Raw genomic sequence first — 19,272 nt, 5'->3', positions numbered from 1 at the left:
GTTACACAGTATATTACATTACGTTTAGCCCAATTATAATTCTACGCAGTACGTGCTTAAGAAGGGATTCCTGCCGTCGGAATGACGTGAGCGCGACGCCTTCTAATTGGCTGGAGGCGTTCCCGGGAGCGTGACGTAGGCCCGGCGGAGTTGGCGCGAATGTGTTCTGTGACTGGACGAGAGACAAAGACCAACCGGTTGCGTTTTATATTTCAACGTCTCTTTTTTTTACACGTAGTTACGGCTCATATAGCCTGATATACGCAGCTATGGCGGACAAAGAAGGTGACGTGAAAGCTTGTTGTTTTTAACCCTGTTACAGAAAAGACTGGCTTGTTTGTGCTTTATTACGGAGAAATGGTTAAGCGAGTGAAGAGCGCACGTTAATATCGCTTAACAACGCAGGCCTAACGCATTCGTCATGTGTATTTGGTACTCAATAGCGCTGGCGCCAAGTAACAATTAACTACCGGTACTTTCTAGATTTTATAACCACTCTATTTCAAATGCATAATGTGTGCTTTATACTATTAATTATTTTAAGCTATAGCCATAATTACTGTTTAACTATAAGGTGTTATTCTGGGGGCTTTATAGAGCTACTGTCTGCAGTAACTATGCACAGTGTACACTGTACTATTCGGATTAACCAGAACGTAAAAACACGAAACTGCTGTTTTTGTTGTATAATTTGTATTGTGCCGTACTGTATTGTATTTGCTGTTTGGAAAATGAAGTTTCTGCCTGATACGTCGCTGTCAGTCGGAGCGTTGCCTATCTAAGAAATTAGACCTTTTCGATAACTTTTTTTTTTTTTTTTGCGCCAAACTGGAGTTGATCATTTCTTTCATGACCACTCCTGCTATCTCTTAATTTGACAATGTATTAAAAACGATTACAGTAGAAGAAAAGCCTTTCTGTAAAACAAAACAATAACAGAAAAACACCTATGTTTGGGTTTTTGTGCCTGCATTGTATTGGGACAGATTAGGTCGTCAAGTTAGAAATTATGCTTTAAAATCAACGAACTTGTCTTTTTCATGTATTATTTCACTTTCTTTTAATACTGTACCAGTCTATTGTTAGACCTTTTTTTAATTTTAAATGCTAGTCTCAGTCCTTCAGTAGGGACTATTAAAACCAGTCTAATTTGTACCTATCCGTCTAGTGGAATCCAGAGCTTGGCATATGAATGGGATATTTGAAAAATAAGTTTCTAAACCCTGGTACTAGCTAAAACGGTTAATTCTTATTACAAGACAGAGGTGGCTGGGATATTAACATTGTGATTTATATTTTTAAACGGTGTTTTAAAGATGCAAAGTGTATCATTAGTAAATAGAATTGTTTAGGTTCAATGCATTATTTGATGCCATCAAAACTATCTAAAGTTGCGCAGGCAAACATTTTAAGCCAATGAGAATCTCAATGATTTAGTGCTGTAGTTAAATACTACAACACTTGTTTGGCTATGTGTGCAGTAGTTGCAACCAAAATAAGCAATCCCAACAACGCGTGGGTCCTGAGGTGTAGTAATAGAAGGACGTAATGTACTCTGTATGTCTGCTGAGAAATAAATAATAATAATAATAATAATAATAATAATAATAATATTAAATAATAATAACAAGGTACATTACAGAATACAATGATTTTTAGTAATGAGGAAGATGACTATAAATGACTCTGATATTAAAATGCTTGTGTGTCTCTTTGACTGTTGTAGCAGCGTTTGACGATGCGGTGGAGGAGCGTGTTATTAACGAGGAGTACAAGATCTGGAAGAAGAACACCCCCTTTCTGTATGACCTGGTGATGACACACGCTCTGGAGTGGCCCAGTCTTACGGCACAGTGGTTACCAGATGTCACCAGGTAGGTGCAATGCCCTTCACAACCTAAAACGATGCCAGATGTAGGAGACGGGTCAGTTTCTCAGATGCGGCCACAAGGATGATTTTGTGCAATCGCTGTAAACCCCCGGTAACCACTCGACAAACTTACAGTGGTGTTGGTAAGTGCTGATGGCTGTTGGCATTGACTGGGCTTGCATTCACTTTCTTATGTTTTCCCTTTTTATTGCCTGCTGTTATTGGGCAACGTTAATGCACTCATGTAGACTTTCCCGTGCTTTACTGTTTGACAGCTGCACTGTCACCCTGGCTGTGGTAATGCAGATTGGTTGATTGTTGCAAGCTTCTTGAGTTTTTGGGAAAGCATGTCGATGCCAAGTCGTTCAGCTTGAGAACCACTGAGCGAGGTAGCTTTTGCCCCACACAGTTTGAGATTGTCCATGGAAATGTTGGAGATCCGTTGCTAAATGTGTGTGTTTCTTCTTTCATTTTGCAGGCCTGAAGGGAAGGACTTCAGCGTTCACAGGTTGGTGCTCGGCACTCACACCTCTGATGAACAAAACCACCTTGTCATTGCCAGCGTTCAACTGCCCAACGACGATGCCCAGTTTGATGCTTCTCATTATGACAGCGAGAAAGGAGGTAAAGAACTTGCATGTGAAAAATACATTTAAAAATACAGATGTATACCTATTGTAGCAGGAAGACTGGAGTCAGACTTCAGCACTGTACAGTGGAGCCTGCAGGGGTCTGAATCCTTAAGATGTAATGGACTTATCACTAGGTATGGAATTGTCTTGCATAAAATACCATTTATAAAATCAGGTATCAATGTAGGGCAGCTTTGAACACACATAAAAAATGTGCTATTCAGTTTAAAATCAAGTAGATCATTACTGCCTATATGGACCCCTTGAAATTAAAATTATATTCCGATAGAAAGTTGACACAACTTGTTTACCATAACATGGGATTTTCCATTGCTGTCAGGAACCACCATCAAATGTTGGTAGCTTTCCCCCCCCCCCCCACATTCTCCAATTTGGTATCCTCCATAGAGTTCGGTGGATTTGGATCAGTCAGCGGGAAGATTGAAATAGAAATCAAAATCAACCACGAGGGGGAAGTGAACCGGGCCCGCTACATGCCACAGAACCCGTGCATCATCGCTACGAAAACCCCAACCAGTGATGTGCTGGTGTTCGACTACACAAAGCACCCCTCAAAACCAGGTGAAGGGTTAACGTCATTACTGTTACATTTCCCACTCGCAGTTCTCCACTGATTACAAGAAGAAAGCTTATTTTATTATCGGATACAAAAAATGATTTTTTTTTTTTTTTTTTTTTTGGATGGAGTAAATTACTTTACCGTGCAATAGTATCTGTAATATATATTAGTTATAATATAGTTATAGTTATAATGAGTGACTTGTTTTAAAATGCAAATCTAAATGTGTATTCATGCCAGTCGCATTTATTTAAAATTCTCTTTTTAACAATTCGGTGCACTTGAAGTAGCCTGTCCGGGCTTGCGATTTTGTAACGACACTCATAACATAAAGATCAGTGTATTGTTGTGCACCAGAATGACATTCGAGCAAGGTGGATGTTTCTTTTTTTTTATTTTGGTTCAGTTTCTTAAGTACAAGCCTTGACTAGTTTCTGTTGCTTCTGTGTAGATCCCTCAGGCGAGTGCAATCCAGATCTGCGTTTACGAGGGCATCAGAAAGAAGGGTATGGTCTGTCCTGGAACCCCAACCTCAGCGGCTACCTGCTGAGCGCGTCGGACGATCATGTAAGGAAAGCAAGTTTGACTTTTTTATAATTAACATACAAGTTTTGATTTTTCTGACTTGCATTCAACAGTAGAGCCACTGTAATGAACTGACCGGTCACTTAAATGAAGACAGAGCTCCTGACTACTATAAATAACACACTGATCAGATGCAGTAATTTATTTTTTCTAACCCTGTTAGACATGCCTGTCTGGTCTTTTTTGTTTCAGTATCATTACTCCTTAGTTTAAATGTTAAGACCTTTTACACCTACATTAAACCATTGGATATAATGCATATTTCTGAGTTAGACGTTTCTTAGACTGTTTTAGTAAATTTGAGGTTCTACTGCATCTCCTCTGATGTATATTGAAATCATAACAGAATACAGTATATTACTGACATGCCTGTTTATTTACAGCAGCTGATCCAATTCTTTGTCACGTTTTATAACTAATTGTGTGGGTTTGTTTTTTATTCGTTGTTGTAGACGATCTGTCTGTGGGATATCAGCGCTGTCCCGAAGGAGGGGAAAGTGGTGGACGCAAAGACAATCTTCACCGGGCACACAGCGGTGGTGGAGGACGTGTCGTGGCATCTGCTGCACGAGTCTCTCTTTGGATCAGTCGCTGATGATCAGAAACTCATGATGTAGGTAGACTTAAGTCCTGCATGTGCTTTTGAATACGGTTACCCCTTCTAACATTGGTTGTCAGGAAAACCATACTGTGAACCCTATATATAGTGAGTGGGAGCAGAGGCTTTGTGCTTTTGGGATAAATGAAGTTGTGTTTTTTTGAGGCTAGCATCTGGTAGGTGCTCCCAAGCAAACGTGTATGTTAACCTTGTGCATTCTTATAGGTCTCCATTAATCTGCAAGACCAAACAGCTGAACAGACTATTGAGCATAAGGTCATAATACTAAATCATGATTTATTTATTTTTTGCTCTCCCCTTCAGCTGGGACACCAGGTCTAACAATACATCAAAACCAAGCCATGCTGTCGACGCCCACACTGCCGAAGTGAACTGCCTGTCCTTTAACCCCTACAGTGAATTTATTCTGGCAACAGGCTCTGCGGACAAGGTGGGACCAGTTTTTGATAGCTCGTATATTTCTAATGTTTGATAACAAAATACATTGTAGCTTGTACAAGAATCTGTCTCAACGTGTGTGTTTTTGCCTTTCTCTTTCAGACTGTTGCACTTTGGGACTTGCGTAACTTAAAACTGAAGTTACACTCGTTTGAGTCTCACAAAGACGAAATCTTCCAGGTATTCTTTCTCTATTGAAACTGAAGTGACACTCCATTGCAATAAGAAAACAATAACATATGTTTTACAAAAATTGATTATTTTATTATATACCACTTTATAACAGACACTCACTTTCCTTAAAGGACTGTTAAAGAAGGTTGTAAAATCTATTTTCTTACCTCTCTTAAAGGGTTTACTTGTTCTGTATTTATTCCAATAGGTTCAGTGGTCTCCTCATAATGAAACTATTCTGGCATCCAGTGGAACTGACAGGCGGCTCAATGTCTGGGATTTGAGGTAAAGTGGGGGTCTCTTTTTTGTGTTTAACTTTTTAATTCAGTCATGCAGCATATGCTGCTTGGTCGTCTGTTGTGTTTAAAATATTCAGCTTCTTCAACTAGGATAGCTACAAGCTTGCTGGCCGCACATCTGAGCACTTTGAGTGAGATACGAGAGTAGGATGTGAACTCATGCTGCAGAAATGCAGACTTAATATACTGCATCGAATCCCAAACTATGGCAACCTAAAATAGAGGATGACTATTGGACTCTGTCTTTAAGAAAGGTTTATCTATCTCCCAAAGTGGGAAACTGAGAGGGGAGTACTGGGGTGGTGGTGGTAGTTTGATTGCTGTACTGTTTGGGAGAGATGTATGCAGTCGTCAAGGCAACCATTAATAGCGGACATTCATTGGTTGAGCAGACAGCCAAGCCCTGGGGTGCTGAAGTCCTGAGACCGCTCTGGCTGCATTGCATGATCGGGTTACCCTTCTGAGTTGATTAAATAATTAAAGTATGAGCACAATCTACGATTGAACGGTGGACAAGGTTTTTCATTATTAAACCTTGCTGATCTACTGCATTTTGAAAAGCCTGCACTCAACCCCAGTCTAAACTTCTCTCTGTGCCATAAACAAAGTGCAGTCTGGGTGTGTGTTGCCATGGAAACTGCTTTATTTATAGTTCTGTACTGGCTGAAATAAGTTCTCATGCCCTTTTTTCTTTAATGATGGGATTGATTTTTTTGTGTGGGTGTACCACATGAAACTAAACCACCATTAAACAAACTTATAATTATTATTTTTTTGCATAAAATCACAAATCAAATCTAGGGACCAACTCGCTCAATGGAAAAATAACATTTTAGTAGTTGCGTAACTAGGTCTATGTTGCTAAAATGTGGCTGCTTCCATTTTAGTAAGAAAAGTAAACTGATATAAAGTAATAACAACGCACTCTCTCAATGAGTGCATTTGGTGTATTTCTCTTACTAAATGGGGGTATCTCAGGTTTAGCTTTTAAACATTCAGTGAATGGCTAAATGTTGCGAGGTAGTAAACTAAACTGAATCATGTACACGTTTAAACTTGACACCTGTACTAATGAGCCTGTAACACGCTTCTCCATCTGCAGTAAAATTGGCGAGGAACAATCACCTGAAGATGCAGAGGATGGACCCCCAGAGTTGCTGGTGAGTGTTTATTTCAACCTTTCCGATCAATGCATCCGGTAGCATAACAAGTGTAAACCTGCTCCTAACCCATGTAGGAGATGCTGTCCAATATTGTGTATTTTCATTAACCTTGTAAGTACCCAGTCTTTGAACCTGCAACATTTGTTTAGGTTGCATCAGTTCTGTATTTTATTTTTGGATTGCTTACATCCTTTTTTCTTTTCAGTTTATCCATGGTGGACACACGGCCAAGATTTCTGATTTCTCATGGAACCCCAATGAACCTTGGGTGATATGCTCTGTATCAGAGGACAACATCATGCAAGTCTGGCAAATGGTGAGTTTTAAACTGTAATATACTTTATTGTCAAAGGACATGGAACAGAATCAGAATGCAGCATGCAAAGGCATGAAAGACTTAAGCCTTCTGATCAGAGTAATGTATTTTACCAATCCACCCGAGTAATTAATCTCATATTTCAATGTGAACACATTCTGTAAATATACTACATAATATGACTTTGCATGTGATCTCTGACTCGCGGGACATCTTGTCATATGCATTTGTTTAATGTAGCTTCGTAAGTACAGTAACTTTCTTTTTTTGCAGGCTGAGAACATTTACAATGACGAAGACCCTGAAGGAGCTGCAGATGCAGAAGTACAAGGCTGATAAACCACCAGACCATTGTCTCTGTCTGTCTGTCTTTCTCTGCCCTTTCTTTTCTCTCTTACCCATTAGGCTTTCCTACTCCTTTTGTCTGTCTGTCTTCTAGACACAAAGCACAGAGTTAGCTGTTGCATTTGGCACATAAAGGGCTGGTTTCATGGACCCCGATTTAGCATGAATCTTGGACTACCTAATGTTATTTTAGGTCAGGTAGTCCAAGATTAGTGTTTATTGGTGTCTGTGAAACCCAGTCCTTTTTTTTTTTTTTTTTTAGTCTTTTCAAAAACAGATTTTCAGAAACCAAACCATGCAGTAAATGAAGGTAGTACCAAGACGGACGATTTGTTGGCAAAATCGTATGCAAAATAACACTCGGGTTTAACTGCCGTTATGGATTGGGCACCTGTATTGTATTACAGAACTGTACCATTTCTTAACAGTTACGTAAACAATCGCCCCAACACAAGGGTTGTACAAAAATGTATTTAAGTAGTGCAACATTTTCAACTTCTCCAAATGAATCACTTTAGTTCTAAGTGGGGGGGGGGGGGGGGGTTGATGCAGTAATGTTCATTTAGCATTACCTGACAGGTGACTGACTTGCAGTGCCCCAATCCAGAGGTACCTATGCTATCTTTAAAGCCAGATGTGCCTCACCAGTAATCCGCATTGGAACCCCATTCAGGTGGGCCATTTGTAAAACTGGAGCAGTTAAGGCTGTATTCTATTTTTTAAAGTATCATATACAACCGATGGTAGAATACCCAGTTAGACTTAACTTCTGTATGATAAAGAAGTAATTCCTGATGTTTTATTGGATGCATTTTTCCAGTGGCCTGTTTTGTAAACTAACCAACGAGAAGATGGTGCTCTTTTTTTTTTTTTTTTTTTTTTTTTAAAGAAAAAAAAAAAAGCAAGCTTTGCACCTATCTACATCTTGTGTGTCTTGTATTGATGTAAAGCATTTTCTATTGCTTTTTGCTTCTTTCGAGAGACGAATAAAAATGTAAGAGGCATGTTTTTAGGAGCGTGAAATCACCAGCCTTTAGAGCTACCTTGTAGGGAATGGTGTTTGAGTGGATTCTGATGTATCCATCTCCCTGATCACCTTGTTTTTAAAGAACTGTTTTAAGTTCTTGCATTACTGGTGAAGAGGTTTACCAGTCAAATTGAAGTTGTATTTCTCAGTTTAAGAAGAGAAAAAAAGAAATCTGAAGAGAAGTTTAACGGGAGATTCTGAATTTTCAAGCCTTTAACTGCTCACAATTTTACTTTTGAACCTAGCACATCCGAAGCCAGATATTTATTTTTAATTTTTAAATCCTTTACAGTTGCTATTTCTCTCATCACAGACCTCGTATAATTGGACTATCCTATTCCAAATACCCTGTTAATTAGCTTTGTGTCTTGATGGATCAAGCCTTCGTGCAGCTGCTCATGTTGGTATTGTCTCTTGAATTGTCAGTTTTATATTTTAATAATAAATATTGTGACCTTTTTATGCACTCTTTCTCTCGATCGTCTTTATAACTAATTGTATAAAGTGCATCGAAATTAATAAATTGTTTTTTTTTTTGTATTTATTTTGTTGTGACTCTTACTAACATAACAAACTGTACTCTTTGCTTGTGAAAAATATGGAATAGGTACTGAAAGTTGGCACTGTGATATTGCATACAAGACTAACATTGACATTTACCTTTTTGTATGGAGGGTAGTTTGGTGTAAGTTGGTCATGGGGGAGGACACTAGATTGAAACAAAGTCTAAAAATGGCTTATTTTTGGTATCGACTATTTTCTTAAATGCTTATAGAAGTAGGCATTATATGTCTTCTGGGATTTGAGAGCTAGCTTCTCAGGAAAGTTCTTTTTTTGTGTCTTTTGGCTTCTCGGTGGCAGTAAAAATATTTTCATAAACTTCAATGCAGCCTCTGGAGGAAAGACACCAAAAAACATTGGCATGAACTGAACCTTGTTAGAAATTTGCATTCAACAACAGTAAATCATTAGCACAAGTTTGGACTTTTACAGCAACATGTTACTGATGCAGCAGATACTGTTTTACAATATACTGTACATGGTTGTAAAAAAATCAACTGGGGCATTGCCAGAGAAGTAATTTAGTTTTACTGCATGCTTCTGAGTAAAATTCCAGCACACCACAGTGCTGCATTCTCAATATTCAGATAATCTTTATGGTATAGACGGTGGGGTGATAAAAATTCACTAGCAAACCCTCTGGATTTTAAAATCTGCAACATTAAGTAGTGTGAATTTTGAGCTCCTTACTTGTAAACCGTAAGCTCTTGTGAAAGGCTGTTCTTCAAGGTTTCCATCTCTTTCTTTTTTCTCTCCTGCAGCTGCACTTCAGTTTTCAGTTCCCTGATGCTCTCTTCCAGTCTTTCCAATGTTTCCTATTAAATTATGAAACTCTTGTAAGGCGTGGAAGTAATGGCGAAGTTGCATTGTCCCAAACTATGTTACGTCTTTAAATCCCAAATACAGAAAGCGGCACCACGATAAGCATTAAACCCCAGCTAGATGGCTGTGCAAACCTCTGCATCTGTTGTTTTTCTGTATTTGGGATGCCCCTGTCTCTTCTCCTAACCTCCCCCATGTACATACTGTAGATGGCCTTACCCGATACTGTAAGACATCCTCGTCCCTCTTTCTCTGGATGAGCATCACCCGTTCTTCAAGACAGGTCCTCTGCAGACTCAGCCCTTCCACCTCTCTCTTGAGGGGCCCCAGTTTGTCCTTGAGGTCCTCGGCTTGCTCCCGGGTCCGCCGCAGATCCTCCATGCTGGCCTGCCTCCGTTTCAAGAGGCTGACAACCTTGGGCTCGTAAAACTCCTCCACGCTCTTCCTGCCGTCCTTCAGGTAGCTTTCAAAGTCCAGAGACAACCTGCGACAGTCCGTCAGGTCCAGGCTTCTTCTGGGCCTGCGGGAGTGTTCTAGTTTTTGCCTGAACTGGTCTAAGCGCTGCTGCTGGGCAGCCTTGAGCTGCAAAAGCTCCTCAGAAAGAGAGCAGACTTGGTTCTGGAGCTCCTCCTGGGATATTGAAAACTGGGCCACATCATGCCGCTGGTTCTCCAGCGTGTACTGGCACTGCACGCACTCTCTAGTAGTCTTGAAAAGGCTCCACTTGACCAGGCGTACCTCTTCTCTCAGGCTGTGGCACTCCAGCTCCGCCTTGGCTTTCTGTTTCCAGGCAGCAGTCAGCTCCCCATGCAGTGCTCTGATCTCCCGCAGCATCGGTTCCTGGAGTACGATGATCTCATGAGCCAGACTCTCCCTCTGAGCTACAAGCCGATCTACCTCATCAATGCACTTTTGGAAATGGTTCCCAAGTTCTTCCATGATGTCCGTCTCCGTGATGGAGTCTGCTGGCTCTGTGGCTTCCATTAAATACCTTTTTAAAAAAATTGAGCAAAGGTTTTAATATAACAAACCACCCAAAACAAGGATTCTCTTTTCGCTTGAAGCTTTTAAAGAGTACAACAGTTTTATAAGTACTATCAATAATTAATTTTACCCTTGCATTTTTCTTCCGTTGCGAGAGTTTTATATCTTCACATTCAATCAAGGTGTGCTATTATTTCAAGATAATCATGCTTCTAGTATCAAGGAAGAGTACTACACAAATACCTAAATAAGGGTGTGCTGGCTAAACAACTGGGCCAAATTTACTACATAGAAAGTGTCGAAATTTTTTTAACACAGATTCTAAAAATTGCCGATAATCCATACCCTTTTGGGTTGACGTAACCAGAACATTTACTTTGAAACACTCGGCTAATACGAAACAGTTTATTGTTTGTTAGGAAGCTCGGCGCACTGGAGCAAAACCTCAGGGCATTTGTCCCCAAAGTATTGGCAAGATGTACCAAACGTATACCAGAATGCTTTGTTAATGAAATTGTAGAGAAGTAAAATGAAAGAATCTTAGCAACATTCAGAACACCCAGACAAGTCAACATAGTCGTGAGCCTAAAGCCTGACTTTTTAAGGAGTTAAAAGAAACACTGAACAAACTAGCTTAATTTGAAATGACAAGAATGACTAAACTAGAGATAGCCACAGCCCTGCTGAAAACTAAGCACATTAGTAAAAAAAAAAAAAAAAAAACATTATAAAAGCATACTGCTGTATACTGAGTTAAAAGCATAGTGGATGCATCATATTAAGCAGCAATGACAATCACAGTAGAATATGATTTAAAAACCCATGACAAAACTCAACTGTGTTACGTATTGTAGAAGCATAGTATGTTTAATGACAGAATAGCTGGAAATGGACCATTGCAAACGTAATGGACATAAAGAAGTTCTCTGTGATGCTACCTACCTCTTCCTGAAGCAGCGTCCCCCTCTAATGCTGTGTGTCACTAAGATAACATGGAGCCTGTGTTTGTGTTTATTAATAAATGGGTGAAACAGAACCCAACCCTCCTGAGTGCATTTATTTGCTTGCACACCAACTGTGCTGCCAGCTGTGGCCAGATTCTATATCTAACAAGCAGGGACTGGCTTGGGACATTATTAATATTCTTGCTGACATAACTAGCAGTGCCCGTGGTTGAGACTAAAATTAGCCAGAGTCCGGCTGAAGTGACTTTTACCCAGGAGACCATGGCGCAAACCCAACCCAAGCCCATGAACGCTCTCACTTTACGTTCAAAAGGTCAGTGGTTTGGGTTCCAGCAGTGGCTGACATCCCAGCCTGTGCCCTGCTGCTCTCTAGGTGTTGAGCTGGTCAGATCTCATGCTCTCTTTCTCCATGCGGAAGTGCACCACGTGGGTAGGAGACACTGCTGTAAGTGTGCTGGCCTTTCGTCTCTGCTGCTAATTGGATGTAAGGGATCAATGATGTCCATAGCAGCAACTGAACGCTGTCGCTCGATAAAAGCCAATGACAACTCGGGACTGAGAACACGCTGACTTGTGTTCTGTACAGAACAATAAAAAGCGGATGTATCGGTCTGTGTGTGGATGTAGGGAACATACTTAAGCCTGAGGTCAGCCATTGTTTAAAGTGAACACAAAACTTTTGTTTTGCAAACTTTTTCTTTTACCGCTGGCAGTGGCGGGTAATTCTATTGAAGATCAAAAGTAATGCACGGTAATTGACAGGAAATAAATAACGAGTTGGTCAATACCCCTATATCGCCACAGGGTGGCTCCAAAGGATCAGTAAAGATGTAAAACGTTCTAAAGTCTTATTTTTTCTTTTATTGAGAGTTTTGTCTAAATCGCGTGTGCTGTAGGTGTTTGACCAGGTAATAAAATGCAGAATGTATTGTTGTTTTACCAAAATGCATATATTTAAAGGATTTGTGTTAATTTTACATTTAAACAATTAGTAACACGTGTGAGACAATTAGCCACGCGTCATTGGTGGATTTGAGTATTGTGTACATTAACTTGGCATCACTACGCTACATTGTGTATTATTGTGGTGTATTTATAAAATAAAAATAAAAAGCTAACGATAGCTATCTTTTTAGGCTTAACAGCATGACTGTGCTAAATTAGCCACATACGCATCGGTTAATGCTTCAATCACGCAACTAGTTAGTGCAAATGCAACGGGAATAGAAATAACAGGAAAAAAAAAAACAATGGAATAGGATTGCGACCAACATTACATTTCATGTTTAATTTCCTGGACAAATATACAAACAAGCAAGGACTAGCATCAGCCATGGAGGTGACGCGCATCGCTTGTTGAAACGAGGTATGTTATAGATTCAGTTGCTTATTATTATTATTATTATTATTATTATTATTATTATTATTATTATTATTATGAGTGATGACAATATAGCACGTCAAACATCAGCCTTTTACAGTGGTGCCTGCTAAGATAATGTAACCGCGTACCCGCATGTGTATGACATTCCATAAGTGTTTTAAAAGTTATTTTTAAAAGCGGCCACAAAACATAAAATAAAAATAAAAACATTTCCTAACCATGATTTTTGAGTCAAGGCGATTATGTACAATAGTTTTATTGCTAGCTTAGTTTTGTATTTTCATATGCAGTTGCTTGTGTTATGATTTTAGTCATTTTTAGATGTTTTTTTTTTTTCGGTAAGCAACGCTCTGTGTTGATGATACTGCAGCTAGGCCCGTTGCCTCGGTTATTGATGTGATGTTATTTTCAAGTTGGTGCTGTCAAAATAGCCGTAAGCACGACATATTAGTTGTCCTCCAGTATATAGTAACCAGCGTTGGTATTTGTTATCAGCTCTGTCGGGTACAGTAAGTTAGTGACACTGTGTGCTTCATCACGTTAACATTCAATTTGACCAAACATTTGCAACCAGTATAACCCTTTACACATGATCCCAGCAGAATAGCTTCTTCATTAGAAGTTTTACAGAAATGTCTTTGACTTTCATACGCCATTCATTTCAGTTGCTGTTTTTGTAATGGGTGCTGCAGTTATTATTGTACAGGTAAAAACCAGGTAGGAATGGAAGACTGCATATTGCATGAACCGTCCGCAGCTGGTTACAAGAGCCCACAATATGAGAGAGGTCCATTCCTACTGCAAGACCAGCTGACTGTGTTTTGTCTATTAAGGAGCAAAAAAAGGATCGAAGGTTCTGTTTGCATTCAGCCGCCTTAACGTCACATGAAATCAACCAAACCTAACAGGAATGTCCCGGGGCACAGCCAGGGTGTAACTGTTTGCTTTGGTCTTTGATAATGTAGAGTGCGTTGGAATCCAGTTTGAGTTAGCTATTCAGCATTCTTAGCAGAGGCATTAATGAGCAGGTGAAAGATGTTTGCGCACACACGGTGCTTCCTAATGCTGTTACTCAAATCTGTACTGTGTGTATCGGTGCTTGCTCCTCCTTCTATTAAAGCACTTTGATCAATCTAGCCTGTGTTACACATGTCTATGAATGGCAACTGTAACTAAAGTCGGTTGAAAGCACATCAGGACAGATCTGCAAACAGTCATAAGCGTTCAAAATGATTGCAAACGTCATAAAAAGATAAGGTGATGGAAAAACAAGAAACTGTAACTGGAAGCTGTTTTAAGCATTGTAAATGCGAATTTCATGTAGTTATAAAAGCATTGTTAAAATGGTACACACGTTTGTCCACTACACCTTTTTAATAAGGGTGTAAATCATGCATCGATGAATCGTCATGCTTTCTATACATGATATGTAGTATCGCAATATAGGTGTGTATCGTGATACAAGACCAAATCCACAACATAACTCGTTGTAGTTCAAGTGGTTCATGAATGCAGAACAGGTGTGTTTTAAAGTTGGTATGAATGCATACTCTCCCTGTTTCATTTGGTCTTTTAACCTAGCAGTGCGTCACTAATTGATCATTTGGTCTTATTATGCATCAGGACCATCACATGTATCGTGATACGTGTTGTGACCTACATATCTCGACACATACAGTATTGTGACATTAGTGTATGTTTACACCCCTATCTTATGCATTTGATCCAGCATTTTAAATCCAAATGAACTGTCACATTTCAGTTTCTTTTTTTCATATTTTTTTTTTCTATGTGCCAGGCAGGGCTTCCTTCAAGTGAGACGTAATAGAGCCGTTCTCCTTTAACAGTTTATTTAAAGCAGGGCTGTATTTGCAGGGGTGTGGCGCCTGTGCATTCTATGTGTTGTGACTTGTATAAACATGCATCTGCAGAACAGGCTGTTATTTAGGAACCATTTCATTAGGTACTTGGGGAGAAATGTCCGTGGTGTACATATCGGAGACAGGCCAGTGAGAGGGCAGTCATTTGCAGAGCCGACTCCTCTTATACAGTTTTCCTAAGCAGTGCCACTGGTCAGATCATTATAACAGGACCCTGCCGATCCAGGGTAGCGCCTGGGCTACCTTATGTTACCTTAGGTAAGGTATATTAGTGCTTATCAGGGTCTGTGAAGAGAGATTTACCCTTTGAGACCGGAGCTTTGTTTACAAGGGGGTCCCGTGAAGCAATAAAAAGACCATTTCGAAGTACACACAATAAAAACATGTGTGGTTCAGACTTAATCAGCAGCACACAGAGATCAAAGACCAGAATAAATAAGACACATATTTATTCATGTGGAGTGAAGGAGAAGCATTGGTTCTAAGCAATTCCCAAATTCGATCTTTAAAACCAGAGAATTATCAAATTCCATCTTCATACTGGTAAACAGCCAGGTCTCCCTCCCTTATCCAGCCAGATCCACAGGGAAGATGGAAAGACTTCAATACGAAACACTAATGATAACATTTCTTTATTTGAGCTCATTGTTTGTTATACAGCACTTCACTTCTTCAGGGTCCCACAGTTGATGTAAATAACAAAAGTCCGTCTCAAATGTATAAAACTTTCGCTTTGATTTTTGATGTTGGAAAAAGCGTGAAGGATTGCGTTAGATCCACTCCAGTGCCCTTACAAAACATTATCAACCCCCCCCCCCCCCCCCCCCCCTCCCCAGACAAAATATCATGCAGATTGTACCCTGGTGTAAAAAACAGCTGAGCTCTTATCAGATTTTAGCACGTCAAATCCATCATTTTAATAGCACATTTCAACTAGGTAAAAATAAAGATCAGGAGAAGACAAGTGGATGTCCCCATCCCAGACTGTATTACAATCTAAAGATACTGTTAGAGTAAGGATCATATTTGTAAAGCACTTACTAATATAGACACTTTGACTAATCCAGCCTACATCACATAGGTCTCGGACAACTAGAACTGAACAGAGACTTGCCAGAAAACACAGCATTTTAGTATCGCAATATGGCAAATGTCATAAAAAGGTAAGGGATCAGAAAAAAAACACGTGACTCAATGATAGTCTTTTAAAATAAATAATAGATTCATATTCCGTGATGGTATTTATCCAGTGTAACACATGTCCTTCCCACCTAGCCAAGAGTTGCACTGCCGTGTCATGAGAGAGGGAGATTTTTAATTATTTTAATGGAATCTGGTTCACTCAGCTGTTGCATGTACTTTTTTTTTTCTAGTGCTGTATTCCGTCATACTAAAGGAAATCTTCAACACGGCTTCAAAATCCTGTTTGATCCTGTTAAGCCATTATCCAGAGTCTGCATTCCTTTGGTTATAGACTTTTAAGAGTTTATATAACAGGTTGGCTTTGCAGAATGTTCTCACTCCTGATTTATAGTGGCATTAAACAAAGAAAACTAAAACTGGTTCAAAATCCAAAGGTGCCGAAGCAACTGATTTGAGGTTTGAAAAGCTGGCCCTCAGAAATTTTACCAAGGGAACTATTTATAGAATGGGTTTTTTAAAAATGTTTATTAAGGTATTTTTACATGAATTGACTGTAAGTTTTACATGCATGAAATAATCATAAAGTATTTTATCATTAAACAGGCAAAAAACATTCTTAAAATACCTAATTTGCTAAAGCTTTGTTAATAGGTGAACTGTAGCTAAATTAACTTTACTGGTATTCTCAACATGACCTCATAGGTTAAAAAAAAAAAAAAAAACATTCTTAGATATGTAAGACAGGGATGGAAATAAGACTCCCGTTACATAGCAGTTTGATCCTGGTTTCACCATGAGTTTAAAAAGACCCACTTGAGCTTGTTACCATATACTATGGCTGATCAAGCTCGTAATAAAACCTGGAGTGGGCATAACTGCTATGTGATAGGAGTCTCCTTGCCATCTCTGTAAGAGCAATTTTGATATGGGGCACTAGACTCTTAAATGTTTTTTTAATCTTTTAAAACGTGAATGTGAGCAGGCTGGTTTTGCAGGCCAGTTTGTTTAGAGTAAAACATATACTGTGTTTTTGTTTGTTTGGTTTTTAAACAGTGAAGCTGTCTTTGTAAACGTTTTCCTAAACAGACTGATCTTTACCTAGAAAAATATTTGTCAACAGAAAATAAACATGTTTCTTGTTAAAATAAAATAAAATAAAAAGTTAGGCCTCAAGACTAGTTGGCACACAGACAAATTGAAGGCTGGAAAACCAAACCGTACGGAACAGTAAGAGCCGTGTAGAACACACTGATTCACACGGGAGCCCCCAGGCCAAAATCCACGGGGGTGCAGAGAAGCAAACGGGCCGAAGAAGCTCCTGGCAGGCACTGAAGGAAACGCAGAACAGCTGGGTGTCTTGGGGGTCACCAAGGCCCCCAAAGGCTTGTGAGTTTTTAGACTCACTCAAAACATTTTTTCTCAGTTTTGTGTTGCTGGCACCTGCAGCCAACAACCTTGGATCATTCCCAGTCGATTCTTGGCTTAATAGGCTGGTCTGCAAAACAAACAAACATAAAAATCCCTGGCACTGTCATTGTTATTTCGTTTTTTCATTAAAAGATACCAAATGATTTTGCAGCCGTGCGACATCTTCCCTTCAAGCAGGTGAACTCCAGAAATGATAGATAAACAACAGACTCGACTCTATCCAGGGTTTGATAACGAGAGAGGCCTCCAGGAGGGGGGGCGAGGGGAGTACAAAATTCAATAACGTTTTTAATTAAGAACTTTTTCTTTTTATGATCGGTGAAAGAGCCAGAAGGTATTGCTGCATTACATTTTAATAAAGTCTTTATTCCTGATTCACCCTGATGGTATGAGGCATGGAAACATGGGAACATTCCTTTCCCCAGCCTGTCAGCTCCCATCGGATGATAAGAGGGTCACAAAGGGCATTATTCACCCAGGACAGAGCCTCTGCATGCAACACTCGCTTTATAATCAGGCTTTCCATGGAGAGACAGACTGAGAGAGATGGGAGACAGGTTTTGATCACACAGCTTTTTCAATCTGCTTTTAAAGAACGTGTTTTTAATTGAACGCAACAGTACCCTTACAAAAGCTGAGCATCATAAAAGCAAAGTGTAGTAAAGCGCAGTGACAGCATGAGTAAGTGTAATGGGCAGTGTTGTGTGATACCAGAGCAGTCGATGAGGTTAAAAGCTCTGTAACCACAAATTCGTGCCTAGCCTCCTCGGCTCTGTTATGTAAGCACTGTAAAGCCCAGACTGGTCTGTATGTAAATGATGGTAAGGATATCTTCATTTTTCTAACATTTCTAATTATAAAACAGTTTAAGTATAGGCCCTGTGTCTTGTTCTAGGAGTTTGCAATAGCTTACAGGTAGCCTAATAGAGTGCATCCTCCAGACGGGTTAAAGTCGTTCTTTTAAAAAGAAGCTCCCTTTTGTCTTTGTTCTCTGCGGGGTGTGGTGATGGAACTAACCGCTTCTTGAAGGTTGCAATTCCAGGGATTAAGGACATGTGTTTTTGTAGCTAATCAGCCTGCAAACAAACACCTCAATAGAAGTGACTTCTCATGAGCAGGGTAGGGCATAGGCCTACTGTTATTGCGACACTATGACTCACCCAGGATTTGCGAAAGACTTAAGTGTGAACCAGTGCTTTCAAATCAATTTCCTTACCGCTTTATTGGTTTTATTAACATTATTACTGATCCCCTTTAGAATGCTTTGCTTCGTCACTTCTTTTTTTTTTTTCCTTCGCTAATTCATGTTACATATTTTAAATACAATGCTACGGATAAACTGCTGCATCCTGGTACTTTTGCTGTAGGCCATGTGATCAGATTGGTGTCAGCTCACTGTAATGAGTTTAACCCTTTCATGCATGGCAACCTCATATGGGGATGACATTTTTCCCTGTATAAAGCAATGGGAAAAAAACTGTGTCCAGACTAGCTATTTTCAGTATTTGAAAGTGTCAAACTACTGTACTTGTGCAGTGATTAGGTGCTGAGAATCAGCAGCAACTGCATCTGTAGAATCGTGTTTAAAATACCAGCATACAGTATTCCAAATTGAAGTATACAATACAAGCAGAATAAGATCTTTTAAAGTAAAAAGGGGGGCTGTGATGAGCCCTTGTGCTGATTCATCGGATCCTTGATTAGGACAACTTTAATAATTATTTGTCTGTTTGAAGTACAATTTATCTTTTCTTTGCTAGTTTGCACAAGTGTTAGAATGTTTTTGTTCTGAGTTCATTGTGTGTGTGTGTGAGATCTCCCTTACAGGAACACGCTGCATGCGACTAACGGCAGAGATCAAATACTCTATCTGCCAGCCGCTCCTTAACAAAGGGACTTGTGCTATCAAATTTAATGGCGGGTGAAAAAGAATAGACTAAACAGTTTACTTTCCAACCAAAACAACTACGGCTTTTGAGAACAATTAAAAATACATTGATATCCTACTCAATAGACATTAACGAGGGATAAGGAAACGGTTAAATATATTGTTTTTT

At 39.5% G+C, this 19,272-nt stretch overlaps 3 protein-coding genes across 4 annotated transcripts in view; 2 read left to right on the top strand and 1 right to left on the bottom strand.

Annotated features, from left to right (window-relative positions):
• The first annotated feature begins 91 nt into the window (after positions 1–91).
• LOC117413749 (histone-binding protein RBBP4) lies at positions 92–7,890 on the top strand. 2 transcript variants are annotated; one of them, XM_034908404.2, is made up of 12 exons: positions 92–285; positions 1,727–1,874; positions 2,349–2,494; positions 2,911–3,084; positions 3,534–3,649; positions 4,120–4,280; positions 4,590–4,716; positions 4,827–4,904; positions 5,107–5,183; positions 6,300–6,357; positions 6,566–6,676; positions 6,950–7,890. In XM_034908404.2, the coding sequence occupies exons 1-12, from the start codon at positions 270–272 to the stop codon at positions 7,010–7,012; spliced, it is 1,275 nt and encodes a 424-aa protein (XP_034764295.2). In that variant the 5' UTR covers positions 92–269; the 3' UTR covers positions 7,013–7,890. The 2 variants fall into 2 exon arrangements, with proteins under 2 accessions (XP_034764295.2, XP_058855294.1); XM_058999311.1 differs by lacking the exon at positions 92–285 and adding an exon at positions 292–472.
• Positions 7,891–8,702: 812 nt separating this feature from the next.
• On the bottom strand, positions 8,703–11,475 carry LOC131701472 (syncoilin-like). Its single transcript, XM_058999312.1, has 4 exons — positions 11,358–11,475; positions 9,651–10,422; positions 9,300–9,424; positions 8,703–8,941 (listed from the first exon to the last, which is right to left on the bottom strand). Exons 2-4 carry the CDS (start codon positions 10,413–10,415, stop codon positions 8,866–8,868), a joined length of 966 nt encoding a protein of 321 aa, XP_058855295.1. The 5' UTR covers positions 10,416–10,422; positions 11,358–11,475; the 3' UTR covers positions 8,703–8,865.
• An 824-nt stretch (positions 11,476–12,299) lies between these two features.
• The window catches only part of LOC117962699 (uncharacterized protein KIAA1522 homolog), a 58,901-nt gene continuing 51,928 nt past the window's right edge, over positions 12,300–19,272 (top strand). Inside the window, exon 1 of the mRNA XM_059000399.1 lies at positions 12,300–12,746. The gene's annotated coding sequence lies outside the window, so the exon portion shown is untranslated. The remainder of the gene's footprint in view (positions 12,747–19,272) is intronic.

This window comes from Acipenser ruthenus, chromosome 25, assembly GCF_902713425.1.
Source record: "Acipenser ruthenus chromosome 25, fAciRut3.2 maternal haplotype, whole genome shotgun sequence".
Taxonomy (NCBI): Eukaryota; Metazoa; Chordata; class Actinopteri; order Acipenseriformes; family Acipenseridae; genus Acipenser; species Acipenser ruthenus.
Note: the sequence above shows the minus strand (reverse complement) of the source record. Positions and strands in the feature narration are given on the sequence as shown.